The sequence below is a fragment of the Mustela erminea genome, chromosome 9 (assembly GCF_009829155.1).
Source record: "Mustela erminea isolate mMusErm1 chromosome 9, mMusErm1.Pri, whole genome shotgun sequence".
Classification (NCBI taxonomy): domain Eukaryota; kingdom Metazoa; phylum Chordata; class Mammalia; order Carnivora; family Mustelidae; genus Mustela; species Mustela erminea.
The window spans coordinates 14,853,105-14,880,566 of NC_045622.1; the positions used below are offsets into that span (position 1 = coordinate 14,853,105).

A 27,462-nucleotide genomic window follows, 5' to 3' on the forward strand; every position below is an offset into this window, starting at 1 on the left:
AGAAGGGGAGGGGTGCAGAGAATAAGGGACGAGAAAGGCTCCTTCAACTGGGGAGGGGTGGGGAAGGGGCAGTCCCAGTGGCCGAAACGGAACCCCAACCCAAGACCCCCCCACCCCGCTCTGCCACCTCCCCCCAAGCTGCCGGCAAGTCTGGTTTCCACAAATGCCACTCCCCACACAAGCCCCTCCCACCCCATCCACCCCACCCCTTGACCCAGGCCATCCCAACACTGGAGGGGAAGGAACTTCTTTAAGGGTATCATATTTGCGGGACCGCCCCAGCTCTAGCCACCCGCCCCAGGGGACTGCTAGAAGGGCAGGTTGGCCATGCTGCCCGGCGCTGGGAGGTAGCCCATCTGACTGTCCAGAGACACACTGCGCTGCCGCAGTGGGTGTGACACCATGAGGTTCTGCTGGGGCGGGGGGCCCATGAGGGAGCCCTGTGGGGAGAGCATGTGGGGGGGCTGGCTGTAGACCTCCCCCCCCACTCCCCGCTGCTTCATCAGCATGAAATTCTGCTGGGTCATGAGACCTTGTGGCGGGGACATGACTCCCTGGTGCAGGCCATGGGGCACCACGCCCTGCTGGGGGGGCACACCTGTCCTGCCCAGCAAGGACATCTGTCCAGGGTGGCACATAGACATGTTGAGACCCCGCTGGACGCCTTGCTGGCCCGGGAGGTTGGGGGGCCGTGAGGGGGTCTGCTCCGCCATCATGTTCTGCAGGTTCATGAGATGCAGATTGGGGGGCTGGGCCTTGGGGGGCTGGTTCTCACTCTTGGGAAAGTATTGGAGGGTGCTGCTTGGCTTCTCAGAGGGGATGATCCTCGATAAGTCGAATTCAGGGATCCCCGTCGGGGTGGGCCGGATCACCTCGCTCAGCTCGGGGTCGCTCAGCACTGACGCCACCCCAGGGAGCACGCCCGGGGGGTAGGCGTCACCCATGCGCCCAGCCATGCCTTTGCCCATCAGGTGCTGTTGAGGGGGTATGGGGCCCGGCGGCTGGCTAGGCAGGTCCTCTGGGGGCAGAGGCATGCTGGAAGGGTAGTGCTGCTGCAGGCCGGGCCCCCCGCCCCCACCTCCGCTGGGGGCCATGGCACCATGGGGCTGCTGCAGCCGAGGGGGGAAGGGCATCATCTGGGAGGAGCTGGGCACTGGGCCACAGGGGGCATTCAGGGAGTCTGGGCCCCCTGGAGGCAGCATCATCGAGTTTTGAGGGGGCCCTCCTGTCCCCTGCGCATTGGGGTGCAGTGGAATGTTGGACCCCAAAGGGGTAGGGGAGGGCAACATAGTAGGTGGGGGTTCATGGGACAGGGGCTGCTGGCCTGGCAGGTTCATGCCCATTGGGCTCTGGGCAGCAGCGGAGTTCAGGTGCATCTGGTTGGGCTGGTTATTGCTGATCCCTGTGGCGAGAGAGAGGAAAAAGGGGTCAGGAGCTGTGTGCGCCATGCTGGGGAAGGCTGCGGGACTCAGTTCTTACCCTCCCCCACCCCAGCCAGGCTCATGCCAACAGAGGTAAGGGCCTCTACCATGGGCCTGTGCTGGCCACAGGGACACAGACTTCAGGCATGCAGTTTAGAAGCCAAGAGACCCGAGTTCTGGTCCAGTCTGCCACAGACAATGTCACTCACCAGATGTCGGAAACGATACTCCGCTGCCCTGGGCTTGGTTTTACTCCATGTCAAGAGGAAACCTGACCTGGGACATCACCCTCCCACTCCCAGGGCCCGCTGGGAGCACAGGAGAGCCAGCATAACCACAGGGGCAACAGCTGGCCGTGGCAGCTCTTCCCACACCCGGGGCCCACCCCCAGGTCCTCTTCTCCCCGCACCCCCTTCTGGCCTCGCACCTGGCCCAGAGCCCTGCGGAGGTGGCGGAGGCGGGAGCAGGGGTCGGTCAGGCAGCAGCTCATCGTCAGAGGTGGCGATGGTCTTGATGGCGTTGTGGTAGAGCGGGGTGGAGCTGGGCATGGCGTACTTGGACATCTGGGACATCATCAGTGACAGGGGGTTCTGGGAAGGCGTGGGGTCTGGGGAGGAAGTGAATGGCAGGCTGGGGTTCATGAGGCCGCTGGGAGGGTTGGCGGGAGGCGCTGAGGAGCTGCTCCGGGGGCCACTAGGCGGGAGGGCACCTACAGAAGCAGGGAGACAGAAAGAGCGGCGGGTAACCGGGGAGGGGAAGACGAGTTTGGCGGTTCACATACATGGTAGGCTAGGAAGAGGCCAGCCCCCAAATCTCCTGACTCCACCAGGCACACCTCTACTCCAGTGTTCTGCTCAACCCATTATCACCATTGCCCACCATTGCCACCATTGCCCCATTGCTTCGGGCAGCTCCTGCAGCCTCGGGGCCCCCAGACAGTGCAGACAGCCCAAGAGCAACCCCCTCCAAATGCCTGGCAGAGCCCCATGGCACTCCTTGTGGAAGCTCACACTCAGTTGCTGACGTGTGTCCCTCAAGCAGTGTCCGCCTCTGCGCCCCGCACAGATGCCTTTGCGCACTCACCTGCCCCAGTAAGAACACACCACACCGCTCCCCTCCCAGGTCCCCAGTGCCAGAGTCGCGTCCCCTCCCCTACCCCCGACCCCACGGCCTGGCTCAGCTGACTCACCCTGTTCCATGCTGCCCAGGGTGGTGGAAGAGTTCATGTTGAGAGGCGGCTGCTTGTTCTGGGGGACCCCAGGGCTGGGCATGGCTGTCTTGGGTGAGGCGACCCAGCCGGGAGAAGGCACCGCCACGGAAGGAGACTTGAGCCTGCTGGGCGAGCCAGTGGGCGAACGGACACTGAGGGAGGAGCTGAGGACCTGTGGCGACTTGAGAGGTCCCGGCGGGTTAGCCGAAGGCAAGGGCACCATCTGTGAGGGGGTCTGGGGTGACTTGAGGTTGGCGGAGGGCGAGGTGACCAGGGGCGAGTGCACCTGGCTCAGGGTGGGCGACTTCAGGTGCCCCATGCCGGGCGAGCCCATCTGATTAATACTGATGGTGAGGTCTGAAGGCCGTCTGCCCAGCCCCCGGTTGGGGGCCGAATGCACGGACCCGGGAGGATTGGATGCAGGGGGAAGGGGCATGTGGCTGAGCCGGGTGGTGCCCACGTTACCCATGGGCATTGAGCTCTGATCGGGACTGAACATGTCTTGGGTATTGCCCATGTCCTGGGGCATGGCTTGGAAGGGCCCCTGGCCCCCAGAGAATCCCTGCTGGCCCTGGTTGGGGAACTGCGAGGGCATAAGCATCTTCTGTGGGCCACCCATCATGCCACCGCTGCTGTTCTGGGCCCGCACCCGGGCCATCTCCTCAGGACTGAGGCCCTGCGGCCCCATCATGTCCCCGGGGCCCCGCATCTTCTGTGACATCAGCATCTGCTGCTGTGGGGTCATCTGGACATTCAAGTTCATGTTCATGTTCATGTTCACATTCATGTTCATGTTGAGGTTGCCCGGCCCCATGGGAGGGTCCACCTCTCTCAGCCCAGACTGCCCCATGGGGGGACTCAGGAGGCCCCGGCCTCCGCCGAACTCCATGCCCATGGGGGTGCCTGCCAGGCCCTCGCCACCAGCCATCTGCCCAGGAAACATGGCCGGCTCCATCTGTCGGTGTGCCTGCATCATCCGCTCCATCTCCATGCCCTGCCCCATGGCACCACCCGCCATGCCCAGGGGGCGCTGCATGCCCATCGACCGCTTCTCCAGCAGCTGGTGCCGCAGCAGCTCCTCCCGGACCCGGGGGGTCATGAATCGTTCCGCTTCACCCTGCCCACCAGGGTAGGGCACGGCATTCTGGGCAAAATTACTTGGCCCCCCCATGGGGGGCAAGTCTTCGGTCCAGCCCATACCTGGCCTCACAGGCCTCTGCATAGCATTCATGGGCACCTCCATGGGCATCCCCTGCATGCCTCCAAAACCAGGCACCCGTTGCATCTGGTTGCCTGGGAAACGGGGGCCGGGAAAGGGAGGTCCACCCCGGAGCTGCATGGGATCTTGGACATCCATGGGGCCCCGCAGCGGTGCACCCATGCCAGGGGGCCACTGATCCCCAGGCTTGCTGTGGTAGGGAGGCGGTGGCCCCCTCACCATCATGCCCCCCATGCCCATCATGTCTTGCAGGGGGCGGCCCCCATGCAGCCCTATCTGCTCTTCCTTCCGCCGCTTCTCCTCGTAGTACTCTTCCTGCAGCTTGCGCCAGGCCACCTGCTCTGGTGTCAGGCTGTCCTGGCCCAGCCTCTGCATCATCATGTTCATCTGCTGCCCCATGTCCCCGCCTGGGGGGTGCCCAGGCACCTCATGCTCCAGCGGGGGTCCCCCCAGGCTCTGCGTCTGTGAAATCATAGACTGCAAGGGCTCCTCATACTTTTTCAGCCCACTGGGAGGGGCCGTGGGGGGCTGCTGGGGGGCAGGAGGGGCTTGTGCTGGTGGTCCCCCCTCGCCGGCTCCTCCTGGGGGTCCCTTGAGGAAGGGCTCCGTCTCCCCGCTGCGGAGCAACAGCCGCTCAATGTCCCGCAGTGTCTGGAGGGAACGCTCCCGGTGCTCCAGCTGCTCCTTGGACAGGCCCTCAGAGCCCACCAGGCTCCGTTGCCCATTTCCTGTGGGGGCAGCCTCCGCGAGCAGGGCAGGGCCAGGGGCACCACCGGGGTCTCCTCCTGGAGGCAGCGGGTTGCTGGCGGTGGCAGCTGTGGGGGTGTTAGGGTGGGTGCCCCCGGCGCCACCGCCCGTGCTGGCTGCTCCCACCGAGTTGGGTGTCAGGTCCTGACTGGCGTCTTCAGGTGGCCCATCTGAAGGCAGAGTGGGTGGAGCGCTGCTGGGGGCCGATGGGGGCGGTGGTGGCAGCGGAGGGGCCTGGGACTGCGGGGTGCCCGCAGATGGCGTGCTTAAGGGTAGCGGCTCTGGGGTAGGTGGCACTTTCGGGGCCTGTGGGAGGACAGAGGCGGAGCATGAGCCAGGCAAGGGGAGGCACCAGCCAATCCCACTATTCTCAGAGGCGCCCCACTCACCTGGTCCAGCTTGGCCCGGGGCACGTTCTGCTGGTGGTAGGCAAGGATGGAGTCAGCCCGGCCCTGCAGTACGGCCTCGGCGGCCCTGCACAGAAGGGTCAGGCACAAATCGGTCAGGGAGGCAGGTGGGCTGGTGGGAGGGTAGGGGGGAGCTCTTGCCCTTCCCCCACCTAGCCCAGCCCAGCCCTGGCTCCCTGCAGGCCGACACTCAGGACTGCAGGCTGAGGGGGCACAGAGCAGGCTGGGCCTGCCCCGAGGCACTTACGTGTTGGCCAGGTGGGTGGTGAAGACGTACACGTACTGTGAGGGAGGCTTGCCGGGGACACCCCCACCCCCACCCCCAGGGGCGTCTGGCCGGAGGCCAGGCGGCGGCCCATGTGGGGGTCCTGGAGCGCTGCTCTCGCTGAGGGGAAGTTGGGCGGCTTGGCCGGGACCCAGCTGTGGGGCCGTCATGGCTGGGTCTGCTACATTACAGTCTGCAGGAGAGAGGAGAGAAGCCGGGTAAGCAGCCTCGACTCAGAGAGGAGAGCCCGCTGGCGCTGCCCCCCACCCCATCCCAGGCAGGCTCACTGCCTTTCAGCTCAGGCCAGCTAGGTGATCTGTTGCCACACTCCGGTGGTACGTGCCTGGTGTCCACGCTTACTTGCCCTAGACATCTTCAACCAGGACAGAAATCATGGGGACCATATGGAGATGAGGGGGAGGGGAAATGGAACAGGCTCCCCTGTGCGTGGCATCCCAAAGGACACTTACAGATGTGATTCCCTCTGACCACAACATCCCTGGAAGGCAGGTGTCCTACACTCTGCTTTACAGAGGAGGAAACAACTCTGGAGGAATGACATTAACTCACCCGACATGACACAGCCCATCAGTGCCGAACCGGGATCTGAACCTGGGCTGGGACTCCAAAGGCCTGTTCTGAGCCCACAGACTACAGGTGTGTGTGGCGGGGTGTGTGCACCTGCAAATGCTCTGACCAGGTGAGGCGAGAAGGCCAAGAGACTGCACAGATTGATGAGTCAAATGATAACTGGTTTTGCATTCTAGCTCACCACTAACGGACTCTGTGCCCTTAGGAACAAGACAGCTCATCCCTTTAAACCTCTGTTGCTTCATCTATAAAATGGGAACACTAACTCCCTGCTCTGCACAGCGGGACATGTCAAAGAAATCTATTTTTACAGCAACTTCAGAAATATGTCGCCAACAACAACAAAAATCACTTAGAAAACAGAGTTAGAAAAGACTGGCATAGTGGGTGCCCTCCCGGCGTAGACTGACCACCCTGAGCACCAAATGATGTCTGTCCCATGGTCACAAAGTAGACCGAAGTCCAAGCCCCCAAAAGATCTACGCGTGGTCATTAACGAGACTAGGTAAGTCAGTGGACCGACCCACTCCCATGCCAAGATAAACAAATTCTGCACAGAATAACAGAGACAAAAGCTTGGGGGCTGGGGGGCCTGAGAGCTGGCCTCAGTGTGTGAGGGCTGTCCTGGAATAGGAAGGTGCATAATATTCCGTACACAGAGCTAGGACTCCCGGGTACAAGTTACAGGAGGGAGGCAGGCTTTATTCCAATAAGGAACTTTCTAGTACAATAACAATAATGAAAACGAGCAGTGTTGTAAGTGTCACATGTAGCAAGTCATTTACTCCTCCCACCAATCCTGTGAAGAAATCCATTCCTATAGATGAGGAAACTGGGACCCTTTCCCAAACTCACACAAATAATAAATGGGAGATCCAAGATACCAACCAAAGTTGTGTGACTGCAGCGTCTGCGCTATTAGCCGCTATATCGGCTGCCCCCAAGATAAGAACTCTCTGAGAACATCTTGGCAACTACAAATAAAATAGTATCAGTGGTTGCCTTAGTGCTGGGGACGGGATGGTAGCACCTTCTCCGTATTTCCCTGTTTCTTCCAACGTTTCTACATCCTGGCAGTCTAAAGTTATAAAAGCGAACTGATGGGGGCTGTGGGTCCCAGGAGGCAGTGACCACCCCCATCTGTCCCTGATGGGTTCAGAGGGGCTCGTGGACGGCCAGTCCCATGGGGTGGCACCTGGGACCAGAGGACCTTTAAAGTTCCAGCCTGTACACCCCACCTCCACAGACATGGTCCACTCCTTCCAAAAACATCTGCTTGGCCTGTGACCAGGCAACAGGCATCTTAACCGTAACCACACCTACTTCCCAGGGCTATTGGAAGGATTAAACAAAGTAGCAAAGGAGCCAGAACATTTTTTCCTTCCTACTTTCTAGGGTCCCAGCCCACCGAGCAGGTCACAATTTAACATTCTCTGGCTAGTTCACCGGCATTAAGTTGTTTCTCCCCTCAAAGAGAAGTCAGCTTTGAGGGAAATCACCCAATAAATGTGTTCGGGCTTCCCAAGAGTGAAAGAGTGTCCAGTTCTCCCCATTATTTGAGCAAGGCCCAAATACACACTGGTCAATAAAAGAATGAGAAGGGTGGGCATCCACCCACACCCACACCTCGTCCTGGTGATGCACGCTAGGCATTTGCCAGCCGTCAGTCAGAGGCTGGGGATGGGAGCCAGAGACAGAGCCAAGGTCAGCTCCCACCCAGGCTCAGCCAGACTTCTGAACCAACTGTCTGGCTCCCAGCAATGCAGGACGCTCGCCACCCTCCCTCTACTGACCAGTAGGTGGCAGCAGAGGCCACGAATTCATGGGAGGAGGTGGAGGTGGTACGGCCAGGAGGGGCTACCCCACTCCACCTCTGTCCCTAGGAAGAGGGGCTCGCTGAGCACCTGGAAGGCAGGGGCTAAGCTGTCACAGCGTAGGGAGGGACCGAGTGACAGGTGAGACGGGAAAGAAGTAGTCTGGGTTCTGGCCCTTGCTCTATCTCAGACTCAGGCCTTTGAAGGTGAGGAGAGGGAGGCTCCCTCAGGGCAGACATGTCCCTGGGGCACCATGGGCCACAAGATCCTGGCAGCAATGGGCACTCACTGTGGGTGGCCCCAATGGGCTTGTCGTCCTCCTCGCTGTCGGGTCCTGAGCACCATTCGTCCCCGCTGTATGGCTGCTTCCGCTCCAGCACACACCGCCGCTTACTCCGGGGTGCCACCTCTGCCCAGGCAGGACAAGGCGGGCAGGGGTCAAACCAAGTGCCCAGAGGCCCCGTCCTCCCACAGCCAGGGTCTCCATGGGCCCATTCTCCCAGATGTCCCACCCTAAGAGGGCACTGTCCAGGCCATGGTGGGCACTTTGCCAGCCCTTGGCCCCCACCACACCATTTGTTTCTGATTTCTCTCTCCAGCCCCGCTGCCTGTCTCCCTTCCCCCACCCAGCACCAAGCACAGCATAATCCCCAACCACAACTGGTTCTAATTAGGGCTGGGGGGGTGGTGAGGGAGGGGAGAGCCACTGCTACCCTTGTAGGCCCCAGAGCCTGCTCAAAGACTCCCACCAGATGGGATACCAGGAGGTTCCTTAGGAGGTGTGTGGGTCTGCTCCTCACCCCAGAGCACCTCCCTCTCCCCCTCCAGAGAGGAATGAGGCTGACCATCACGCTGTGTGGCCCCTCCATGGGTGGCACCTGAAGATAACAAGGCCCCACCCTGGCCACCCCTGCTCCTGAGAGAATGGCCAAGCCAGTGGGTATAACGGGGGTAAGAGAAAGGTGACCCCGCATAAATGCTGGAGAGAAGCAAGGGAAAAGGATTAGGCAAAGGGGGCAGCAAGCGTGGGCCTTGGACTGGAACATACTGGGGTCTTAGGAATCAGGAAATGGGGTACCTTTGGCCTCTGAATCCAGGGATGGGGTCCCAGCCTCTCGCTGCTCTCCAGAGTCCACAGACACGCTCCGCTCCCTCTTCACCTTGCCTTTGAGTGAGCTGAAAGGGGGCACCCCTGCTTGGGGGTTCTTCAGACTTGAGTTGCTGGGTGAGATCTGGTTGGCCTTGGCCCCATGGCTCCCCGCCCCCACGCCCTTCGGGCCCAGGTTGCAGGTGGGTCCTTGGTTCACATTCTGGTGCTGGGATTGGGCCCCTCCATTCCCTGTCTTGCCATGATTGGTCAACTTATTTTCTGGGTGCATTGGCTTGGCTGGGGCTGGGGGGCAGTGGCCGCGCGGGGACAGCGGCGGGCTCCCTGGAGCTTCTCTCCTCCTGGGGTGGGGTAACCTGGGACAAGGTGGGAGAAACACAAAAGGTTAATCTTGCTAGGGGCCTAGCATGCCTGCATTTTAACCGTCCCCATCCTGCCTCACTTAATGGTAATGGGCGCGGGGGGCAAGGAGCGTGTTAAGACCACCAGCTATTCCCTATCTCCTCCTGTGGTCCCTCAGACAAGGGCTGATGCCTTTCTCCACCTTGGGGAGTGAAGATAGGGCAATCCTCTCCACCTCTCAGACCCCACAATTCAAGTACAAACCAGGGCCTGGGGAGGCAGAATCCACCCCCACCCCCAACATTCATCGGACAGCAAGCCTCCCAGCAACTCCCCCCAACTAGCACCTGACCAACATCTGAACATCTCTTTCAGGGTTTGCTCTCTCCAGACTCCTTCCAAGGTCCTAATCCTCAACTTTGATGTGTTCCACACCCGCAGGTAAGGGGCACAGGACCCGAGGGTCACTGCTCATGCCTCAGCCCTAGTCCCCTGGGGACGTGGGGACAAGCACACTGCAGAGTGGTACCCACTGGTCCAGACAGCTCCTCAGAGCAGGAGGGGAAAGCCTGAAGGGGGTCCACCAGCAGGGCTGGCAGGCAGGCAGGAGCAGGAGGGAAGGGGGAGGGGCGCGGTGTGCAGAGCAGACTGGAGCGAAGCTGGAAGCCAAGGATTCCTGCAGCCAGGCTGCGGGCCCTTTAAGCTCCAGCCCGCTCCCCCCACCGCCTCCCCCTCCCCGGAGACCTATTAATAGCCGCTGGAAAGATCACATCACGGGAGAGGATATTTATCCCCCCTCATTCCACACCAGCTCAGATTTATTTCAGCTCTGCTGTCCTGCTGCTGCCGCCTGGCCCTGTCTGCCGGCTTCTCCTGGGGAAGAGGAGGGAGGCAGGCACCGCCCCTCCCTCCAGCTTCCACCCCCAGCTAGACTTGAGGCCAGAGGGCGCCACTGGACCCGACAGTGGGGTGGGCCGGGGTCTGCTCAAAGCGTTTTTTAGGAGGCAAGGGCTGAGAGGGACTAGAACAGCAGGCCTAGTTGATTGCCACTGCCCTCTGTCCCCTGGGACCAGACATGAAGGCTGTGGGCTCCTGCCTCAGGGCAGGCCATCCCATTCTGACCCCCCTTTAGCCCACCAGTGGCCTTAGAAGCCAAGTGGCCATAGGGCTCACTGTCCAAGCCAGCACATCTCAGCCCCATGATCACTGGGCCCTTCCCTTCCCCCGCACTCCACACACACACACACTTCCCGCCCTCCACGACACCCACACACCTTGTCTTGTTAGCCAGGATCCTCATGGCTCCCACACACAGTGGGGCTACGGCCCCTGTGCGTGCCCAGGGCCCAGCCAGGTACTCGGTACTGGAGCACGGACTGCAGCAACAAGCCCCAAAGAGAAAACTTGTGACTTGGGGAGGGGGTGTAGGAGGGGAGGGGAGAAGGGAGGACCCAACAGCCCTAGGACTAGGGAACTAGACAGGGTAAGGTGGGAATGGAAAGGGAGGACTACTAGGTGGGGTCTCTATCCTAGAGGCCGATTGTATCCCCATCCCTCCCGCACCTGACCCTCAGGGAGCTTGCAGTCTCTAGCAGGGCCCCCCTTTCCCCGGGCGGCAGAGGCAGAAGTCACTAAAAGGATAGGTTGCAAAGGCGCCCGCGTGAGGCGGCCGTGAGGTCTGCTCTGGCCCCTTGGGGGACTCCCGCTCCCAGGCACGCCCCTCACCCCGGATGGGGTACTCCTCTCGCCCCGCCCCCAGGGCGCCCCCAGGCGCCGAGGCGGCCTGGGTAGGGGCAATGCCCCGCCCCGCCCCCAGCTCGAGGCCTAGCCCGTGCCCATTCCAGCAGGCCCGGGCGGGCAGCGAGAGGCCTGGCGGGGCCCCGGGGCTGCAGCTGGGCTCTTCTGGAGACCAGTAACGCTGGCTCAGATTCCTCCCCGACCGCAAGAATGCAGGAGCCTCCCCTCCCCCCCCCCGCCCCTGCACCCCACCCCGCCCCCTTCGGCAGAGCCCGAGCGGAGAGGCAGAGCGAGCGAGGGAGCCAGCGAGCGAGCGAGCGAGAGAGGGAGCGGGAGACGGACAGGACTGCAGCGTGCCTCGCCGGGCCCCGCACGCGCCGCACGGACAGACACCCGGCCAAGTGCGGCCAGGGGCTGGGCGGGGCGGCGGCGGCGGCTGCGGGCCGGGGTTCGGCCTAGCCCTGGGCGCCGCCTGGCAGGGGCGCCGAGACCCGCAAGCACCCGAACTCTGACTCACACACACTCACAGCTCACACGTGGACGGGGAGACAAAGACACGCACGGAGCCCAGGAAACTAGAGGCGCGCCCACGCCGACCCGCGGAGGTGTGCTGGAGGGCGAGGGAGGCGCTGGCCCAAGCAGGAGCACGGAATCAGCCTGGGGCACCCGCAGCCGCCCAAGCTGCCCGACGGCAGAGAGGGAGCGCGCCGACTCATGGAACGGATGAAAAGACTGAGACCCGGCCCCAAGGGAACCAGAGAAAGTTGAGCCTGGTAGTGACAAAGGAACACACGCGCGCGTACACATATACACGCGAGGCCATAGATACACCAACAGACTCACGCAAACACAGAAGCCTCACCCAACCGCCCCCTGCCCTGCGCTCCCCCGCCCCACCGATCGAGGGGGGGAGGGGGGAGGGGGGAGAGACTTGGGCCCAGCCTCGCCCTCGTGATCCGCCCAGCGTGACACCGGTGCGCACTCTCGCCGCTCCCAGCGGGGCTGCTGGAGGCTGGGCTGGACGCGGAGGCGAGGCCCCCACCCACCCCTAACCCTGTGGGAGTCTAACCCTAAATTAACCCCAGGCGTATTGGCCTTCCCTTTTCTAGGTCTCCCTCCGGGAAGAGAGGCTCCTCAGGGGACGGTTCCAAAGTCCAGGGCCGGCTGGGAAACCTCCCTCCGCCAGCCCCCAATCTCCTGCAACAGGTTAGAGCAGAAGCAGTTAAGAGGAGGGCTGGAGAGGGACCTGGGCTTAGGGACGGGGCCTGTGGCCTGACGCTTCTCAGTCAAGCTCGCACCTTCACCACCAAAGTCCTCAAAACTACCTATCACCTAAAGAGACAGTAGTATTATTATCCCCATTTCACCAGAAAGAAACTGAGGTGTGCCAAAAGGAATCCGTGTGCCCCTGGGTCATGTGACCAGTATGTGGCAGCTCCAAGACCCCATTCCTGGGGCTTCCCCCACCCCAACTTCAGTGTCTCCTCCCCCCGCCCTTGAAGTCAAGACTCCTCATCTGAGCCGGCACCAGAAAGGTGGGCTTCTAGCCACTGGGCCCGCCCGCACTACCTCCTGTGTTTACAGCTTCAAATGTTGGGACTTGGAATATTTTGGGAAGGGGCTGTTAGAAAATTAGTTCTCTCTGGTGTCCCCAGTCAGTCCTCAGAAGGATCTTGGAGTGGCCCTCCCCTCTCCAACTCCACCCCCTCGCTCCCACCCCACCGCAGGGCGAGCTGAGTCAAGCACAGATGAGTCAGGACTTTCCCATCTCACACCTCCCCCCTACCCCCTCAGGAGTTTGCAGGGGCTCCCAAAGACCATTCCTCCTCTACACACTCAGCTCCCCCCAAGACACCTGGAGGGCCTAGGGATGGGGGGTGGCTAACTCCTGGTGGGTGCTGGGAGTGAAGGGGGCCTCCCGGCACAGGAGCAGGAGCGCCTGGGATGAGGGAAAGGAAAGGCATGGGACGCTGGAGTGGTGACTTGTGCTCACAAGCAGGAGCAAAGGGCCAGGGGCACAAACCAGGAGGCTGTTGAGACAAAGAGCCTGAGGTCAGCTGCTTCCCCATGGCCTTCCCTAGGGCGTTAGGGGGAGCTGGTGGACCTGACCCCGGTGCGGGGAGGGAGATCAGGAAGGCTTCCACGGATGCCTTCAATGGAGGCTCAACACAGAACCAGCACAGGTATAATGGGCATTCACACACCAGTGGCAACCTATTTTCAGCTGCCCCAGCGCTGGGACCCCCTGCTTGGTTCTCCAGCTGGCCCACTGGCCTCATTGCCTAGCTCAAAACCACCCAAGAGAGGAAACAAGAAAATGGTTTGGAGGGGCACCTGGGTGGCTCAGTGGGTTAAGCCACTGCCTTCAGCTCAGGTCATGATCTCAGGGTCCTGGGTTCGAGTCCCGCATCAGGCTCTCTGCTCGGCGGGGAGCCTGCTTCCTCCTCTTTCTCTCTGCCTGCCTCTCTGCCTACTTGTGATCTCTCTCTGTCAAATAAATAAATAAAATCTTAAAAAAAAAGAAAGAAAATGGTTTGGAGGCTTCATGCTCCCCAGCATGGTGGGCAGACTCCTCTATAGAGAAGAAATGGGCTGCTCAGGCCCTCCGTGAGCCATCGGGGTGGAATTATAATTGGAATTATAATCTCAAGGAGATGCAGCTCCCAAGACAAGGGCTGGGTCCCTTTTCCCCTGGGTTTCTGGACTCCTTGGTCCCTAGAAGCTCTCCTCTACCACCCAGGTCACTTCCTCTTCCTGAGGTGGTGACTCAGCCCAAGTGGGGAGGTCAAGGATTCACAGCCCAGCAGGAAATCTGCTCGAGGACCAAGGTATTGCTCTGGGACCCTCTGTGTGGGTCCTCGGAGGCCTTCCCCTCACCCTGGCTCCTGGCAGCTCTTCCCACTTTCCCCAACCCCACCTCTTGCCAAAGGAGACCATGCAAATCAATCATTTTTGTCTGGTTGACAAACCACCTTGCCCCACCTGCAGCCCCAGAGTGTTGCCAGGCAACCCCAGTCCTGCAGTTCTGTGGGAACTCCTAGTCCCAGACTACTTTGGTCGGGGTCTCTGAACAAGGTGCTTCTGGGGAGAAGGGGGTGTTCTGCCCATTCTGGTGCCCACTGTCCCTTCTGGAGTCTGTAAGACAAGTGGCATTGCCTAGACAAGCTTGAAGTCACCTCTCTTGGCTCCCTCAGCCAGTGCCAAGGTGGCCAGACCTTGGGACGCAGTCATGCCTTGGCAGTGGGGTGCCCCCAAAGGCTGCTGCCCAGTCCCTGGCTGCTCCCTCCCTCAGGGCGGAGGGGGAAGGGAGGGTGGGGGGCACAAGGAAACAAGACAGGGCAGGAAGCCCAGGCAGGCGGCGGGCACTCTGGGCCAGGCACAAACAGCCAACACAGGAAACCACAGCCCACCCCCGCCCACCCCACCCGCCCAAAGCTCTGGGAGAGAGGAGCTGCCAAGAGCCTGGTACCCCCAACCGGGGTAAGGGCCCAGGGTTAGCCCGGGGCAAGGCAAGAGCCAGAAGTTCTCTTCAGTCCTCTCTCTGCCCCAGACCCTACCTGGGGAGGGGGAGAGGAAGCCAGGCTGGCAGGGATGGTGCTGCCTCTTTAAATCCACCGAAATCCTGAGCTAGGCCCAACCCAGCTCTGGTTTCACAGGAAGGAAAGGAGCTCAGGAGCCAGTAGGGCAGGCAGTGGTGGCTGGAATTAGCCCCACCGGCCCAAATATATCTGGTCTCCGCCTGCCACCCCACTGGCACTTCCTGGCCCCTGGCACCTGCACCACGGTGGGGGTGGGAGAGGGTCTAGGTGCTCCTCCCTCCCTGGGGGAGACCCCGGTGTCTGCAGTGGTCCTGTCGCTGGGTACACGTGGGTGAAAGGTGACTTCCCAAAGCCCGGAGGCCCAGAAGGGAGGACTGGGCAGGGTAGCCCCCTGTAGGCCCTCACCTGGCCTGTCCTCCAAGGGGTTAATCTGGCCCCTGTTTGGTGGGGGGGTAGGGGTGGCCTAGGAACCTCCTCCAAACTGCCTGGCGGCTGGGAACAATGGGGCCATTGTGGGAGGACCAGAGTGCGGGCAGACTGCTGGCACAGCCAGCAGCGCACCACGGGGCGGGACCTCACCCAGCGCCCGACACTCAGCTTGCTCCCCCAGGTACCGCCAGCGGCAGACACATCCTCCCTGCCCCCTCACCCCGCCTGCCTGGCCCAAACCCCTGGCCCCAGCAGCACCTGGAGGGCCCTCCAGCTCTGCCCACGTTGACATCCAGATGGCCGTGACCCTGCAGGAAGCAGGAGCCTGTGGGCCAGGACGGGGTGGGGGTGGGGACTGAGAGACAGGATGTATGCCTATGATCCTCCCGCAGGGAAGACAGGAAGGCCAAACGGGGTTTCTGGTGTCAGTCCTGGCACCCTCAGGGTAGAAGGGCTTAGGGGATTGTGAGACCAGGGACAGGCAGGGTCCCCTGCCCCCAGGCCTCCTTTCCCACACTCATTCCAGAAACCTGCTCCCTGAAGAGATCCTGTCCCCAGAAGCCTTACCTCCTGGGGTTGGGATGCCAGGCCAGGAGTGCAATGAGGGCTACGAGGGCCGGGTTCACGATCAGGGAGACAAGGTGCCAATCACATCCCGCCCTGTCTGAGCTAGAGGACTTGTCCCTCTGACCTGTATCCTCATCTTCTAAGTGAGGGTACATGTATAGGGTAAGATGGTTTTCTTAGTGAAACCAGCTCAGAGAATGCCTATGACATACTCAGCCCTCAAGAAACCACCTTTGGCCACAATGTCCCTCCCCTTCTTTACCCTCTCGTAGCCCCCAGATATATGGGCATTTGGTAAATAAAGGTAGGCATTTGCCCTTGGAGCATCCAAGGGAATGGGGCCCAAGGACATCATATAAGGGGGACCAGGTACAAAGACGTGGCTCTTCTGCTCTCTTGGAAGAGCTAGCTCTTCCCTGGGCATCACTGACTTCACCGACATACACTCAAAACCAGAGTGTGAACCCAGAAAGCAGTTATCCACTCTCTTAGCTTCAGGTGTGTGTCTCAAAACCTCAGGAGGCAAGTCAGAGGGGATTTCCCGTCAATAGTGGCCCAGTTGCCCCAGCCAGGCAGCCCTCTCCCTGCCTACTTGGTCATCTCCTGCAGGACGTGGGGTGGAGGAAGCTGGAGCCTACTTTCTCCTCATGCATGCACGTCCTTAAAGAGCGAAGGGTCTGAGAGGGCCAGAGTAGCAACTGGTGCAGGAAGTTCTGGAAAGCAGGGGTCCAGGGAAAAGACTTGTCCTCTTCTCAACTAGAGAGGGTTGTCCCTCTCAGGGTGGCTCCACAAGCCCCCAAAGGGTTAATAAGGCCCTAAAAATAACCTGCTCCCAGCAGGACCCTCCAGCCATCTGTTCCCATTTTCTCCTGTTCACATTGGAACATCTGAAACCAGCCCTAGAGCCCCAGCCCGATCCCAAAAATAGCCCCAGCCTGCCCAAGGAACAGGCCCCAGGGGCCAGGCATAGGCGGCATGGCCAGCCCAGCAGTGCAGCACGGCCCAGGCCAACCCAGAGCCCTCACTTTCAGGCCCATAGAAGGGAAGGGTCCTCTCTGGCTCCAGAAGAAGGGCTGAGGGTTCCAGAAGGATGCGTGGAGCCAGGGCAGTACCAGGCCAGAGAAGGTTCCTGGCCACCAAGCCCAGGTCTCAGACCCAGGATCCCTGGGATCGCAGGCACTTCTGCCACATCTTACAATCCACTTTCCCCTGAGACCTGGATACTCACTCCCCGGAAGAGCCAAACGCTGTCTGTCCACTCTGCTGTCCACGCCTGGGGTCCTCCTCCAGAGGTTCCCAAGCCTCGGCTCCATGCCACTCCCCTCAGAAGCCCTGCTCACCCCGTGTTCCTTGGCACTCACCCTACCCCAGGGCACACAGGGCTGAAGCAGAACTCTTTCCAGCACTGCCCACACTTACCACGCAGCCCACGAAAAGAGTCCTCTGGCCCCTGTGGATACTGATGTGACCCCACCCCTCCTCTGAGCTTCAGGATGCCTCCTCCCTGCCCGTCTGTGCGTGGCAGGTGCCAGGCATGCCCATCTGGGCTTCTATACATATCACAGGCCTGGGCACTGCTCTGCCACACTCGGGGAAAATGCCCAGGCAGAGGGTACAGGGAATCCGGGGGACCCTGGGGCAGCCCTAACAGCTGCCATGCATGTCACAGCTCCACACTGCCACTGTTCTCCCCAAGGAAGGTCCCTGACCCCTTAGGCCAGGAAGGAGAGGAGGCAGCCAGTTAAGCCATTTAAGGACAGAATGTGGCGTTCAGCCTGGTGCAAGAACAGAGCAGCAGGGATGGAAGGGTGGGAGGGGTGCTAAGTTGATCTGAGCCAGCAGCCTGGGGGAGGGAGAGCTCAGCCTGAGAAGCACTGGCAGATAGGGAGGGACATGTCCTACGTCCCCCAGGCCCCTCTCTGGGCCTATGGCCATTTGGTGAACCTGCACCCAAGATGTGAGCTGGCTCCAACAGTGGGGAGACTGAGGCAGTGAGAAAGTGAGTCTGGAAGGGTCTTAGAATCTCCGAGTCCAAAGTACTGGGAAGGTTGTTCTCCCCCACCCCCACCCGCACTCCCCAGTCCTCCACTGCCGATGGCCAACCGTTCTTCCAGGCCAAAGCGCCCCCGGGGGTGGGGTTAGGAGTTCCTGTAGAAAGCAATGTCTAGGAGCAAAGAGGAGGCTCACTACCTCATACTGAGCATTTTACGCCATCGCATCAGGCTGTCCTGAACGCTACACATACACACGATCTAATTTAATCCTCACAACAGCTCTACACCAAAGTACTTTTATGATCCCCCACTTTAAGGCACAAGGAAGTTAGGTGACTTGCCTAAGTTACACAGTCCAGAATGAGAAGAATAGGGATTTGAACCCAGACACGCCCGCAACTGGGTTCTTAACCATTTTGCGAGACCAGTTCACCCTGTATCAGTGCTCTAACGAGAGAATGGGCGCCCCTCACCATTCCACACACACTCCCTCCACGCCCGATGTGCCCCAGGTCCTGGCTAGAGACCACAAGTTCCTGCCCAGGGAAGAGATCAGAGAGAGGGCACCCCTCCCCACCCCCTCGGCACAGGTGCCCTGAGAGCAAAGTTCTCCAGGGGGGCCCCCAGTCCCACCCACCCCCAGTCCACTATGTCCTCCTCGCCCATCCAGGTCCCTAATAGTCGGAAGGGAGCCAGGCAAGTTACCATGACAACAATACCGGGCCCCTGCTGAGAGAGACCGGTGGGCTGGAGAGGAGTCTGCCACCCCTCTCCCTCTCCAGGTGGGGGTCAAAAGTCAAGTGGGACTCACTAATGAAGGGTAGAGTCCAAGCCCTGCCCCCACACCTGCTTAGCCACACCTGTCACTGCTCCCCACTTTTTTCATTGCCTGAGTTGGAAACGGGATGACTTCCTCCTGGTCCCTGAGAGGCAGTGGCCTCCAGCGGGCCCCCAGGAAGGAGAGTGGGGGGATCAGAAGCCCCTCCCTCCGGAGGACAGTCTGAGAGACGTGCCTCCTCCCAGACCTCCGCCTTCTACAGCCTTCCCTAGTCAGCCCAGGAGCCTACAGGCGTGTTTGTTGTGAATTCAGGGAGTTGTTGCTAAGTAAGGAAGGAGGGGAGGGAGGGAAGGAGGGGGGGTTAGCAGTAGGGAGAGAGCGTGCCTGCGTGTTTGTGTGTGTGTGTGTGTGTGTGTGTGTGTGTGTGTGTGTGTCTGGAAGCCAGGGCAGAAACCACATTTCGGTGGCTGATAGCCACCCTGGCTTTGACTCAGCAGGGGGAGGCCAAAGCCAGGACAGAGCGGGGCAAGCACTTGGGATGACCAGGAAACCCTACCTTGCCCTCCAGGGGTGATTGGGCAGGAGCTCCCCACCTCCCGGGCCTGGAAAGATTCCAGCTCTGAGAAGACCTGGGACTTTCACAGGGGTGGGGCTTTACCCCTCCCTGCCCCAGCCCCACCCCCCAGGTTCCAGGTTGTAAGGCTGCTAGCTCCCCTCCTCTGGGGGCAGGAGAATGAAAGGAGAAGTGGGGGCAGAAAGCCAGGAGGAGGGTGCCCAAGACAAAAAGCCAAGCAGGAGACCAGCAGATAGGAGAGCAGCAAGGAGGCTGCAGAGGGCGGGTACAAGCACACGGAGCTCTCACCTCAGGAGTAACGTGTGCCGGGCTCAGGCTCAAGGGTGTGGTCTGGGAAGGGGGCTCCCTGTGGAGAGAGGGTCACTCACAGCTAGAAGCCCCAAGCCAGCAATCTAGGGCCCTGCTCCTCCTATAACCCCAGCCCCTCCCCCAACATGTACACCACAGAAACGTGTACACACACACACACACACACACACACACAGCCTGCAGCTCCAGGAAGTCTCTGAGCTACTCGGACACGACCACACACCCCCCCCACTCCAGGACTTCTGTGGATTGGCTGGGAGCCAGGCCTGACCCAGCTGCTGCACCACACTGCTCCCCCTCCCTATCCTGGAAGCAGGAAAGGAGAAGGCACTGGAAGATGCCTTCGACAGAGGCGGGGCCAATGACTCCCATGACCTGGCCTGAGGTCCTGGGGGAAGGGATGGGGAGACCAGAGGACCCTGGCTTTCAGTGCCAGCCAGCCCCAGGGTCATCCTATGTCAGAGATAAATTTGGGGCCTCTCCCGTGTCCATGTGTGGTCCCTTTGGCTATACCCCTTGTCCCCTGAAGACGCAAAGTCCCCACCGGCCTGGTTGGGAGGGCCTGGGGTGAGAGGATCTGGCTTAGCAGTTCTGTAGGAGGGGGGCTGGGTGAAGCTCCCACAGGCAGGCGGGAGGGAAGCTGGTGGCTGGGCTCAGTTTGTACTGGGGGTCAAAGGGGAGTTCTTTTCCGAAGAATTCTGGGAGAGACGCCAACTAGAGCAAGCTGCGAACCACCCCTCCCTCTTTCTCTCTCTCTCTCTCTCTCTCTGCACTGGGGGCAGGGGGGTGTCCCTGCCAACCAGACTTAACCCTGTCCAGCCTGTGTTGCTCCCAGGCCCAGGAAGGGGAAGCTGGGTAGGAGACCTCCAGCTGGGCCCAACTTCCAGTTCAAGAGGGCAGGTGCGGGGCCTCTTCTGCCAGAATGAAGCTGGTTCCACACAGCCCCATCTGGTAGTGCCCTACCCTGCCGCCCCCTAGGTGACTTTTCTAGGCTCATCTCCTGAAGGTGTCTGCAGTGACGTGTGTGTGCGTGTCTCAGAGACAGAGATTGAGAAACAAACTGAAAATTCCTTGCCAAAGCCCTCCCCTTGCTGGGTCACTGAGCACTGTACCAACCTGTGCCTCTAGGCCTCCCTTCCTCCCACTGTGTCCTGGGACCAGAGGCCACCGGGGTGGGGGGAAGGGACAGCTTATCCTCTGCCTACATCTTGCTGCTGTCTGCACAGGCCCTGGACTCCTACAAACAGCCCCTGCCTGGGCCCTCTTCTTCCTCACTGATCTGACCCAAGTGCTTCTCGAAGAAAGCATTCAATTAGAGCCTGAGACCCCAGGATGGGATACTGAGTCATAGGAGATTAACAAGGGTTCCGGGGCCCGAATCCCATGCTAACATAACTCTGTTATCACCACCCTTGCTTTGGGGAAAAAAAAAACAAAAAATAACAACAACAACAAAAAACTCCCCCCGGCCTCCTCCCCCACTGTAGAACACTGTCTAATTGCAGAATGAACTTAAACATGAAGGACTTCCCAGGCTACAATGGCAGCTGGCCCCACCCCAAATACCCCAAATGCCTTGTATTTCTGGGGTGGAATATCACCCCCTTAGGATTCTAGCTTCCTCTGTCTTCTGTAAAGACTGGAAATATGAATGTCTTGTCTTGTTTTGCTGTCTCCCCCTAGCTAAAGAAGTCAACTTTCCTGAATCTTAAATTAGCCACCAGCCTCCCAGGTCTGATGCGGCCGGCCCCTTCCTCAACCCCAGTGAAGCAAGTGACTGGGATGGAGGCTTAACTCCCTCTCCTAGCTCTTCCTTTGGGGACTGGCCTCCCTATGATCACCCACCACTGTATCATGAGGTCAAGAAGAGGGTGTTGGGACCCCAAAGGTGCTGGGTGTCTGTGAGGGGCAGAGGAAGAGAGCCCAGTTGGGGGAAGGGGAGCAGTTTATCCCAAAGTCTCCCCATGCCACCACTTTCTCTCCAAGGACCCTGGCCCTGCCAGAAGCCTTGGCCCCACTCCAGGAAATCTCCCTATCAAGGGACAGAGTACTCCATGTCCCAGGTTGCTGCGGGGAGACCTGTGACTACACACACCAGTCATGTTCAAAGGGAGGAGAGAAGCAGGAACAGAAGCAGAACACACACACACATGTTTACACACACATAAACTCATCGAAGAGACACAACCCCAGGCACACACACTCCTCAGAGACACTCCCTGGGACATGCAACTGAGACGCAGACACGACTCCCAAAGACACACGTCCAAGATCTCTACCTCCTAAAAATAACCCCAAACTCCCTAAGAATGCCTCGAGACCCACAGAGGCTGCCATACTCCCAAGGAATGAGGAGAGCCAGAATCACAAAAGACACAGGCCAGTCACACAGACCTGCTGACAGACAGAAGATATACCCACACTGGGATACACAAACACACCACACACACACACACACACACAGTAGTATGCACGTGGCTGAGTGCTAGCACTCGAACTCACATACACACACAGACCCCGGCAATGCACAGCGTGAGGTCAGATTAGAGGACTAAATTCTGGACTAGTGGGGAGGAGGGGAGCCAGAGGGGGGTGGAGAAGTACTCAGGGATTTCAAAACAATCTTGGTTTCGAAATGCTGGAAATGCTGGATTCAGGGCCATTCCAAGTTGAGGCTGGGGGGTGGAGAGTAGGGGGGAGGGGAAGGCAGGCCAGCGAAGGGCCACCAGCCCTTTGGAGAGGGGGTGGGGCAGAGGGAATCCCAGCCCCCCAGGGAGGGGGGGCCTGGAAAAGACACCAAGGTTAGGAGGGTCAGGTGGTCTAGGCACCAGCAGGAAGGGCCTGGGGTGGAAAGGAGGCGAAGAAGGAGAGGACTCTGCTTTGGCCACTGACTGAAAAAGTAAGAAGGCAGGGGAGGCTGCCGTTCCCCTCAGGAGTGAGAGGAAGAGGGAAGCTGCCTGTGCCCGCTTCCCCCATTTACGGGCGGTGGTCAGCACCTTCTCCTCTACAGAGTAACAACCAGGCTCCCCTTTACCAGCTAGTAGAGCCCAAAGGTGGGCCCAAAGCTAAGGGGTCCGAGGGGGTGGGGGGACAGCAAGGGCCCCACAGGGCTCAGAGATCCTCCGTGGGACCCAGGACTCCCCATACTCAGAGCAAGGTGGGAGACAGCTCCTGGGGAACCAGGGGCTTCCCTCTTCTTCATGGGGAGGGGGGCTTTTGGGGAGACTGAGGCAATGCCACATACCCCCACACCCAGGAAGTCACCCCTCCCCTCCCAGGGCAGCAGAATGCCCTTACTGCCCCTCCCCCAGCCTCTAGGGAAAGTGGGCAGTTCTCTCCCAGGGAGGGGAGGTCAGGCCAGGCTGGAGGTGGGGCTCTGGAGGCCTGGCCCTGGCACCCAGCAGAGGAAATTCCAGGCTGTAACTCCAGGCTGCCTTTAGGGCCGCCCATCCAAAGGACAAGCAGCACCTCGAGAGCGAGAGCGCTGTGGGGGCCTTCTCCGCCTAGCCCCCCAGCTCCTGGCTTCCGGCTACCTAGCCCTCCAACTGGCCCCAGCCCAGCTCTGATAGTTAGAGGACTGGACCTGGGGAAACAGCCTCTACCAGACCCATCCCGGCCCCTTGGCCACTCTGAGCTGCCTTTCCCCAGATCCCTGGGGGCAGCCCCTCCAGTGTGGCTATGGTGGGCAGCTGCCAGGGCTGGCAGGCAGGGGCACACATGCCAAGCTACAGCAGCCAGGCGCTCAACAGGTTGAGCCAGTCCCTGGAACAGCCAGCCCCACCCCAGGGAGAGCGGGCCTGGCAGAGGCTCCCTGCCCGCGGCACCCAGCCTGCACCCGCTTGGCTCCCACGGCTGCCCGCTTTCCCACGCTGCCATCCCCTTCTGCCCCCTCCCCCCAGGTCAGCACCCGGGCAGTGCCCAGGGCTCCTGGCACAAGGAAGGGATGCCATTTCCCCAACACCCCTGGGTACCCAGGCTTTTGGGGTGCCTCACCACCAGCAACCAAGGAGCCCCAGGAAGAGTAAACAAGAACCCCAAAGTGTTCCCCCCACTTCCTTGCAGGCTTTTCCCAGTCCCGGGAAGAACGGATACTCAGACAGCCTGGCTCCCTTTAGCTGCCCCATCCCCTGGGCACTGGGGCAGAAGTTCAGCCTGTGGCGCCAGAGGCAGTGTGGGGGTGCCCCCAGCTCCGGTCTTATACTCCCTGGAGGAGGGGCTGCGGAGCTGGGTGAGTTCCGACTCCTTCCACTCCTGCCAGAGCTGCTGCTACCTGCAACCCTGGTTCTCTTCGCCCTCCACCCCGCTCCTGGGCTCCATCCCGGCCACTCCCCCACAGGCAGGCATCCCCCCTTTGCAGGCATCTTCTTTAATCTAAAGCAGGTGCCAGGCATTCCAGCTGAGTCCACACTGCCACCCACTAGGCCTCTGCCCAGAAGGCTACTGTCCTGCTTGTTCAGGGAAGCAGAGTCTCCAGCCCAGGGCTTCTGTTTAACCCAGGTACCCAGAAGCTGGGGGCCAGGAACTACGCAGGCAGAGGCACAGGCGCCCTGCACAGGGTCAATAAGCAAGTTCGCAAGTCCCCCCATTACGACTGTTGCACTAGTCCCAGGTTTCTGTGGACCACCAAACCTTCCCCAGGACTCTGTAATGTCGTCCCACCTTGACCCTCAAGCCCGGTAATTAGAAACTCATCTTGAACCCGCACATGGACCTCCAGGACCCATCTCCAGCCATGGGGCCCCTGCTATTCCAAACACAAGTGTTGCCATGGATGGAAGATGATAGGTACTCTACCCCCAAACCAGCACCCTTCTCAAACATCAACCCTTCCCCCAGGCCCCACCCCTAGTCAGGAGCAACACAGGCAAGCAGGGAGCCTCTAGAGAGAGGTGGCTAGACACTGGCCTTCCAGGCCTGGTTCTCCAAGGCCAAGGAGCCTGATCACCTTGGGGAGGCAACACCTTCCTTTTCTACCAGACTTCCCTTACCCCTCACCTTCCTGACCCATTCTCACTGCATCCTGAGGCTTCAAACCAGTCGCCTCACAGATGACACAGAAAGACGGGGCCTGATCATGCCTTCCCCTGGGGCCATGAAATCGTGGTCCTGACCCAGAGAAGGCAAGACCCGTGCTGGGAGCCGCAGAAAAGCCAGGCCCAGCAGAAGTGTCTGCTCTCCGGAGAGGCTGAGGAGTGGGGAGAACAAGAGGAGTAGAAGGCCACCCACCCTGGAGGTCAGGCTCAGAGAGCTGCCCAGAGACATCAGTAGGGTTCCAGCAGACACAGTGTGAAGACAGCTTTCCTAGGTAAAACGGGAAACCAAGGCCGAAGATCAAGTGGGCCTCAAGCCCCTATCCCATGGCTCAGTCACATGCCCAGCTCACCTCTCCCAAAGCAACACTCTTCCTCCCTGCAGCAGAGCCCCCCTCCACCCCTCCCCAGACACAGACACACACCCCAAGCAGCAGACAGACTGAGGGAGGCGGGAGGAGGGGGTGTCAGAAAAACCCGGAAGGAAGGAGGCTGGACAGACAGACAGAAGCAGATCCTGGCTTCACTGCTCCAGAAAGACACCCTCCAGACTCCCAGACTGTGAGGGACATGCTCTTTCTCAGCAGCCCAGAGGGAGAAGGGGAGAATAGACTTTAGTGTCTCCAGAAACCAAAATTCCAGCAGCCCAGGGATAGGGCATACTCCAGACAAGCTAAAAGCCTTAAGTCTCACTTCTCTTCCTCATATTCCTCCCCCAGGAGCTCCCAGCAGCAAGGCAGGGGGAGCGTCCCCTTAGCAGTGCAGGGACACCTCCAAGGAACTGTGTGACTGCCCCACCCCCCAGTCAAGCCCACACTGCTGAGAATCCTTGGCAGGGGAGACTCCAGGAGTCACAGCCCCTATTGCTCCTAGGTACTGCTTGGGGGCAGAGGGTAACCCCAGCAATCCCCAATCCTAATGCACTTCCTTCTGGAGGCTCCCATCAGCCAGGGGAGGAGTGCTGGGGTGTGAGACCCAAGGGGTTGGGGAGCCTGGGAGGGGGACTACATCTCCCAGAAGCCCCCAGGGCAGGGTTGCTGCTCCAGCTGGCCCAAGGCCGGCCTTGTTCTCTGCGCTAGGGTGGCAGGGTCCCCTGGCTGTCCCTAAGCCCTCCCCCCTGAGCTCTGGGGCTGCCAACCTGACTGGGGGCCCAAGAGTAGTCACCACTAACCCTGGGGGAGTCCCCCAGACCTTAAACAGCCTGGGGGTGCGTGCCAGAGGGCAACAGACAATCAGACTGTGTTCCCCCTCCCCAGTTCAAACTGGATCTCCCTCCTCGCGCCTCTGCCCGCCTGGCATGACTTTCACCCTCGGCCCCAGCCCACCCCTCACCTCGCGCGGGTCGGGGGTCCTCACGCCAGACCGGAGCTGGACGCCATGACCAGATCAGGGTCGGTGACTGGATTGGGGTCCTCCGGCTTGCCAGTTGGAGGTGCGGAGGGGGGCGGGCAGGCGGTGATCTTTTGATCCTGGACGCCTTGATCTCAATACCAGCCCGGCCCGGGAGAGGGTATCCGGGGGTCGCTGGGCGCCTGGGTTCCTGCCTCCCAACCGCCGAGCATGGTCGTGGGCGCCGGACAGCGGCGGGAGAGCGTGCACACCCGCCCGGCCCGGGGCTCGGGGCTGGGGTCTCGGCCCCAAACCTCACGGCTCCGGCTCCTGCTCCTCCTCCCTTCCTTCCTTCCTTGCTTCCTTCCTTCCTTCCTCCCTTCCTTCTCCTCCTCCTTTCACTTTCCCCGAGGCCCGCGGGGACGGCGGGCGCGGGGCGGGGAGGGGGCTGTCTGGGCGCTTATTGTTGGTCGGACGCCGAGGGTCCGGGTCGCAGCCCCCGGGCGGCGCGGCGCCGGGGGACCCAGGCGTGCGGGCGTCCGGCCGGCTGGCTCCGGGCGGCGTCAGTGGTGCAGCGGCCCCGGGTCCAGGGCATGTCCGGCCACTGGCTCCGCCGCGCGCCGCCGCCTCCCCGGGTTCCCCTGCGCTGCCGGAGCCTCGCTCGCCCCTCCACTCGGCTCCTCTCCCCAGCCTGAATAAGCATCGGGGCTCTCTGGCTGCCTCCTTCTGCCTTCATACCAGAGCCCGGAGAGGCCCCTGTCAAAATAAGAGCTCCCCCATCTCTCTCGCCTCCTCGCCCAACCCGGCTCCCCCAGCCTCCCAGTGGTCTGACTCGGTAAGGCGCCCGGCCGGGATGCGGGAGGCAGGTTGGCCCGGGGGGTGGGGAGGGGGCTTCTATCCGCCTCTCCTCCCCATTCCTGAGGACTGGGGAAGAGGCGCGCCAACAACATCCCCGGCTGGAGAGAGGTTTCACAAACCTACCCTCCAGTCTACACTGATTGGAAGGGGTGGGAGTTCCCTGGACTCCCCTCAACCCCCAACACACACACACACACACACTCTCTCTCTCTCTCTCTCTCTCTCTCTCTCTCTCTCTCTGCTGGATCCCTTTTCACTGTACCCACCCACATTCATTATAAACCGAGCATCTCTTTATTCATTTTTCTTTCCTAGTAGACCATGAGGTCCTTGAGGGCATAGACTGAATGTTTTTCATCTCAGTCCTTAGCACAAAGTGGATGCTAAGAAAATGTGGAAGTAAAATCTTTGTCTTCTCCAAAGAACTCCTAACCTCAAAGTGCTACACACACACACACACACACACACACACACACACACACACACGACCCTATAAGAGGGTAGATGCAATGAATAAGAAATTGTAAAGCACTTTTTAAAAGCGTTTCACAAATGTGATGTCAGTGTTTACCTCTGACCTTTGAGAAAGAGGTTATGGCCCCATTACACTGATGGGGAAACTGAGCCTTATAGTAGTTAAGGACCTCCTCAGGGTTATACAGCTAGAAAGTGGTAAGCCCAGGAGAAGAATTTGGGACTCCTTGTCCCAGGGTGCTTTCCTTATATCCTACTGCTCCCACCCAAAATTAATACCAACCACTAACGAGACTGCTTCAGAAATGAAGAAAACAAACAAGCCTGTTTGCTCCTGGTATTCAGTTTCACTGCCTTTTCCCAGGCCCCTCCTGGGTCCCCAGAGAGCCCTAACCCTTATAGACCATCCTCCTTTCTGACTACCTATTACATCTATGCCACCCAACAGAGATGGGTGTTTTGTTTATTTGATTGCCCCAAAAGATCCTTTAGGGTCCAAACTCTGCTTCCTATGCCTTTGTATTCCCCACAGCACTCAAGCACTCTGTTCATAGTAGCGCTTCCATTCACTTGCTGGGGGAGCGGGGGACTCACTCGATGAGTTGAGAGTGCCAGCAGCTGGGCACTGGGCAAAGTCTGAGGAGGCACAGGTGGAGATGGGGGACAAACACTAAAAAAAGATCACAGTACCACCCCCCCCCCCCGTGTATCTAACATCAG

At 60.3% G+C, this 27,462-nt stretch overlaps 1 protein-coding gene across 6 annotated transcripts; it reads right to left on the reverse strand.

The window, feature by feature from the left end:
- Positions 1–204: 204 nt before the first annotated feature.
- On the reverse strand, positions 205–26,199 carry BCL9L (BCL9 like). 6 transcript variants are annotated; one of them, XM_032356366.1, is made up of 11 exons: positions 25,414–26,198; positions 19,031–19,088; positions 11,931–12,058; positions 10,399–10,500; positions 8,753–9,138; positions 7,964–8,083; positions 5,252–5,462; positions 4,987–5,071; positions 2,611–4,903; positions 1,849–2,130; positions 205–1,402 (listed from the first exon to the last, which is right to left on the reverse strand). In XM_032356366.1, exons 4-11 carry the CDS (start codon positions 10,422–10,424, stop codon positions 309–311), a joined length of 4,497 nt encoding a protein of 1,498 aa, XP_032212257.1. In that variant the 5' UTR covers positions 10,425–10,500; positions 11,931–12,058; positions 19,031–19,088; positions 25,414–26,198; the 3' UTR covers positions 205–308. The 6 variants fall into 6 exon arrangements, with proteins under 6 accessions (XP_032212257.1, XP_032212260.1, XP_032212256.1 ...); XM_032356369.1 differs by lacking the exon at positions 19,031–19,088; XM_032356365.1 differs by lacking the exon at positions 11,931–12,058.
- Positions 26,200–27,462: the final 1,263 nt, after the last annotated feature.

Bases quoted from the DNA above. Each gene is read 5' to 3' on its own strand.
- BCL9L (XM_032356367.1), bottom strand. From the start codon at position 10,424: ATGAGGATCCTGGCTAACAAGACAAG. The intron at 5,072-5,251 runs GTAAGTGCCTCG...CCTTCTGTGCAG, and splicing joins ACCACCCACCTGGCCAACAC to GGCCGCCGAGGCCGTACTGC. The intron at 4,904-4,986 runs GTGAGTGGGGCG...GTCCTCCCACAG, and splicing joins CCCGGGCCAAGCTGGACCAG to GCCCCGAAAGTGCCACCTAC.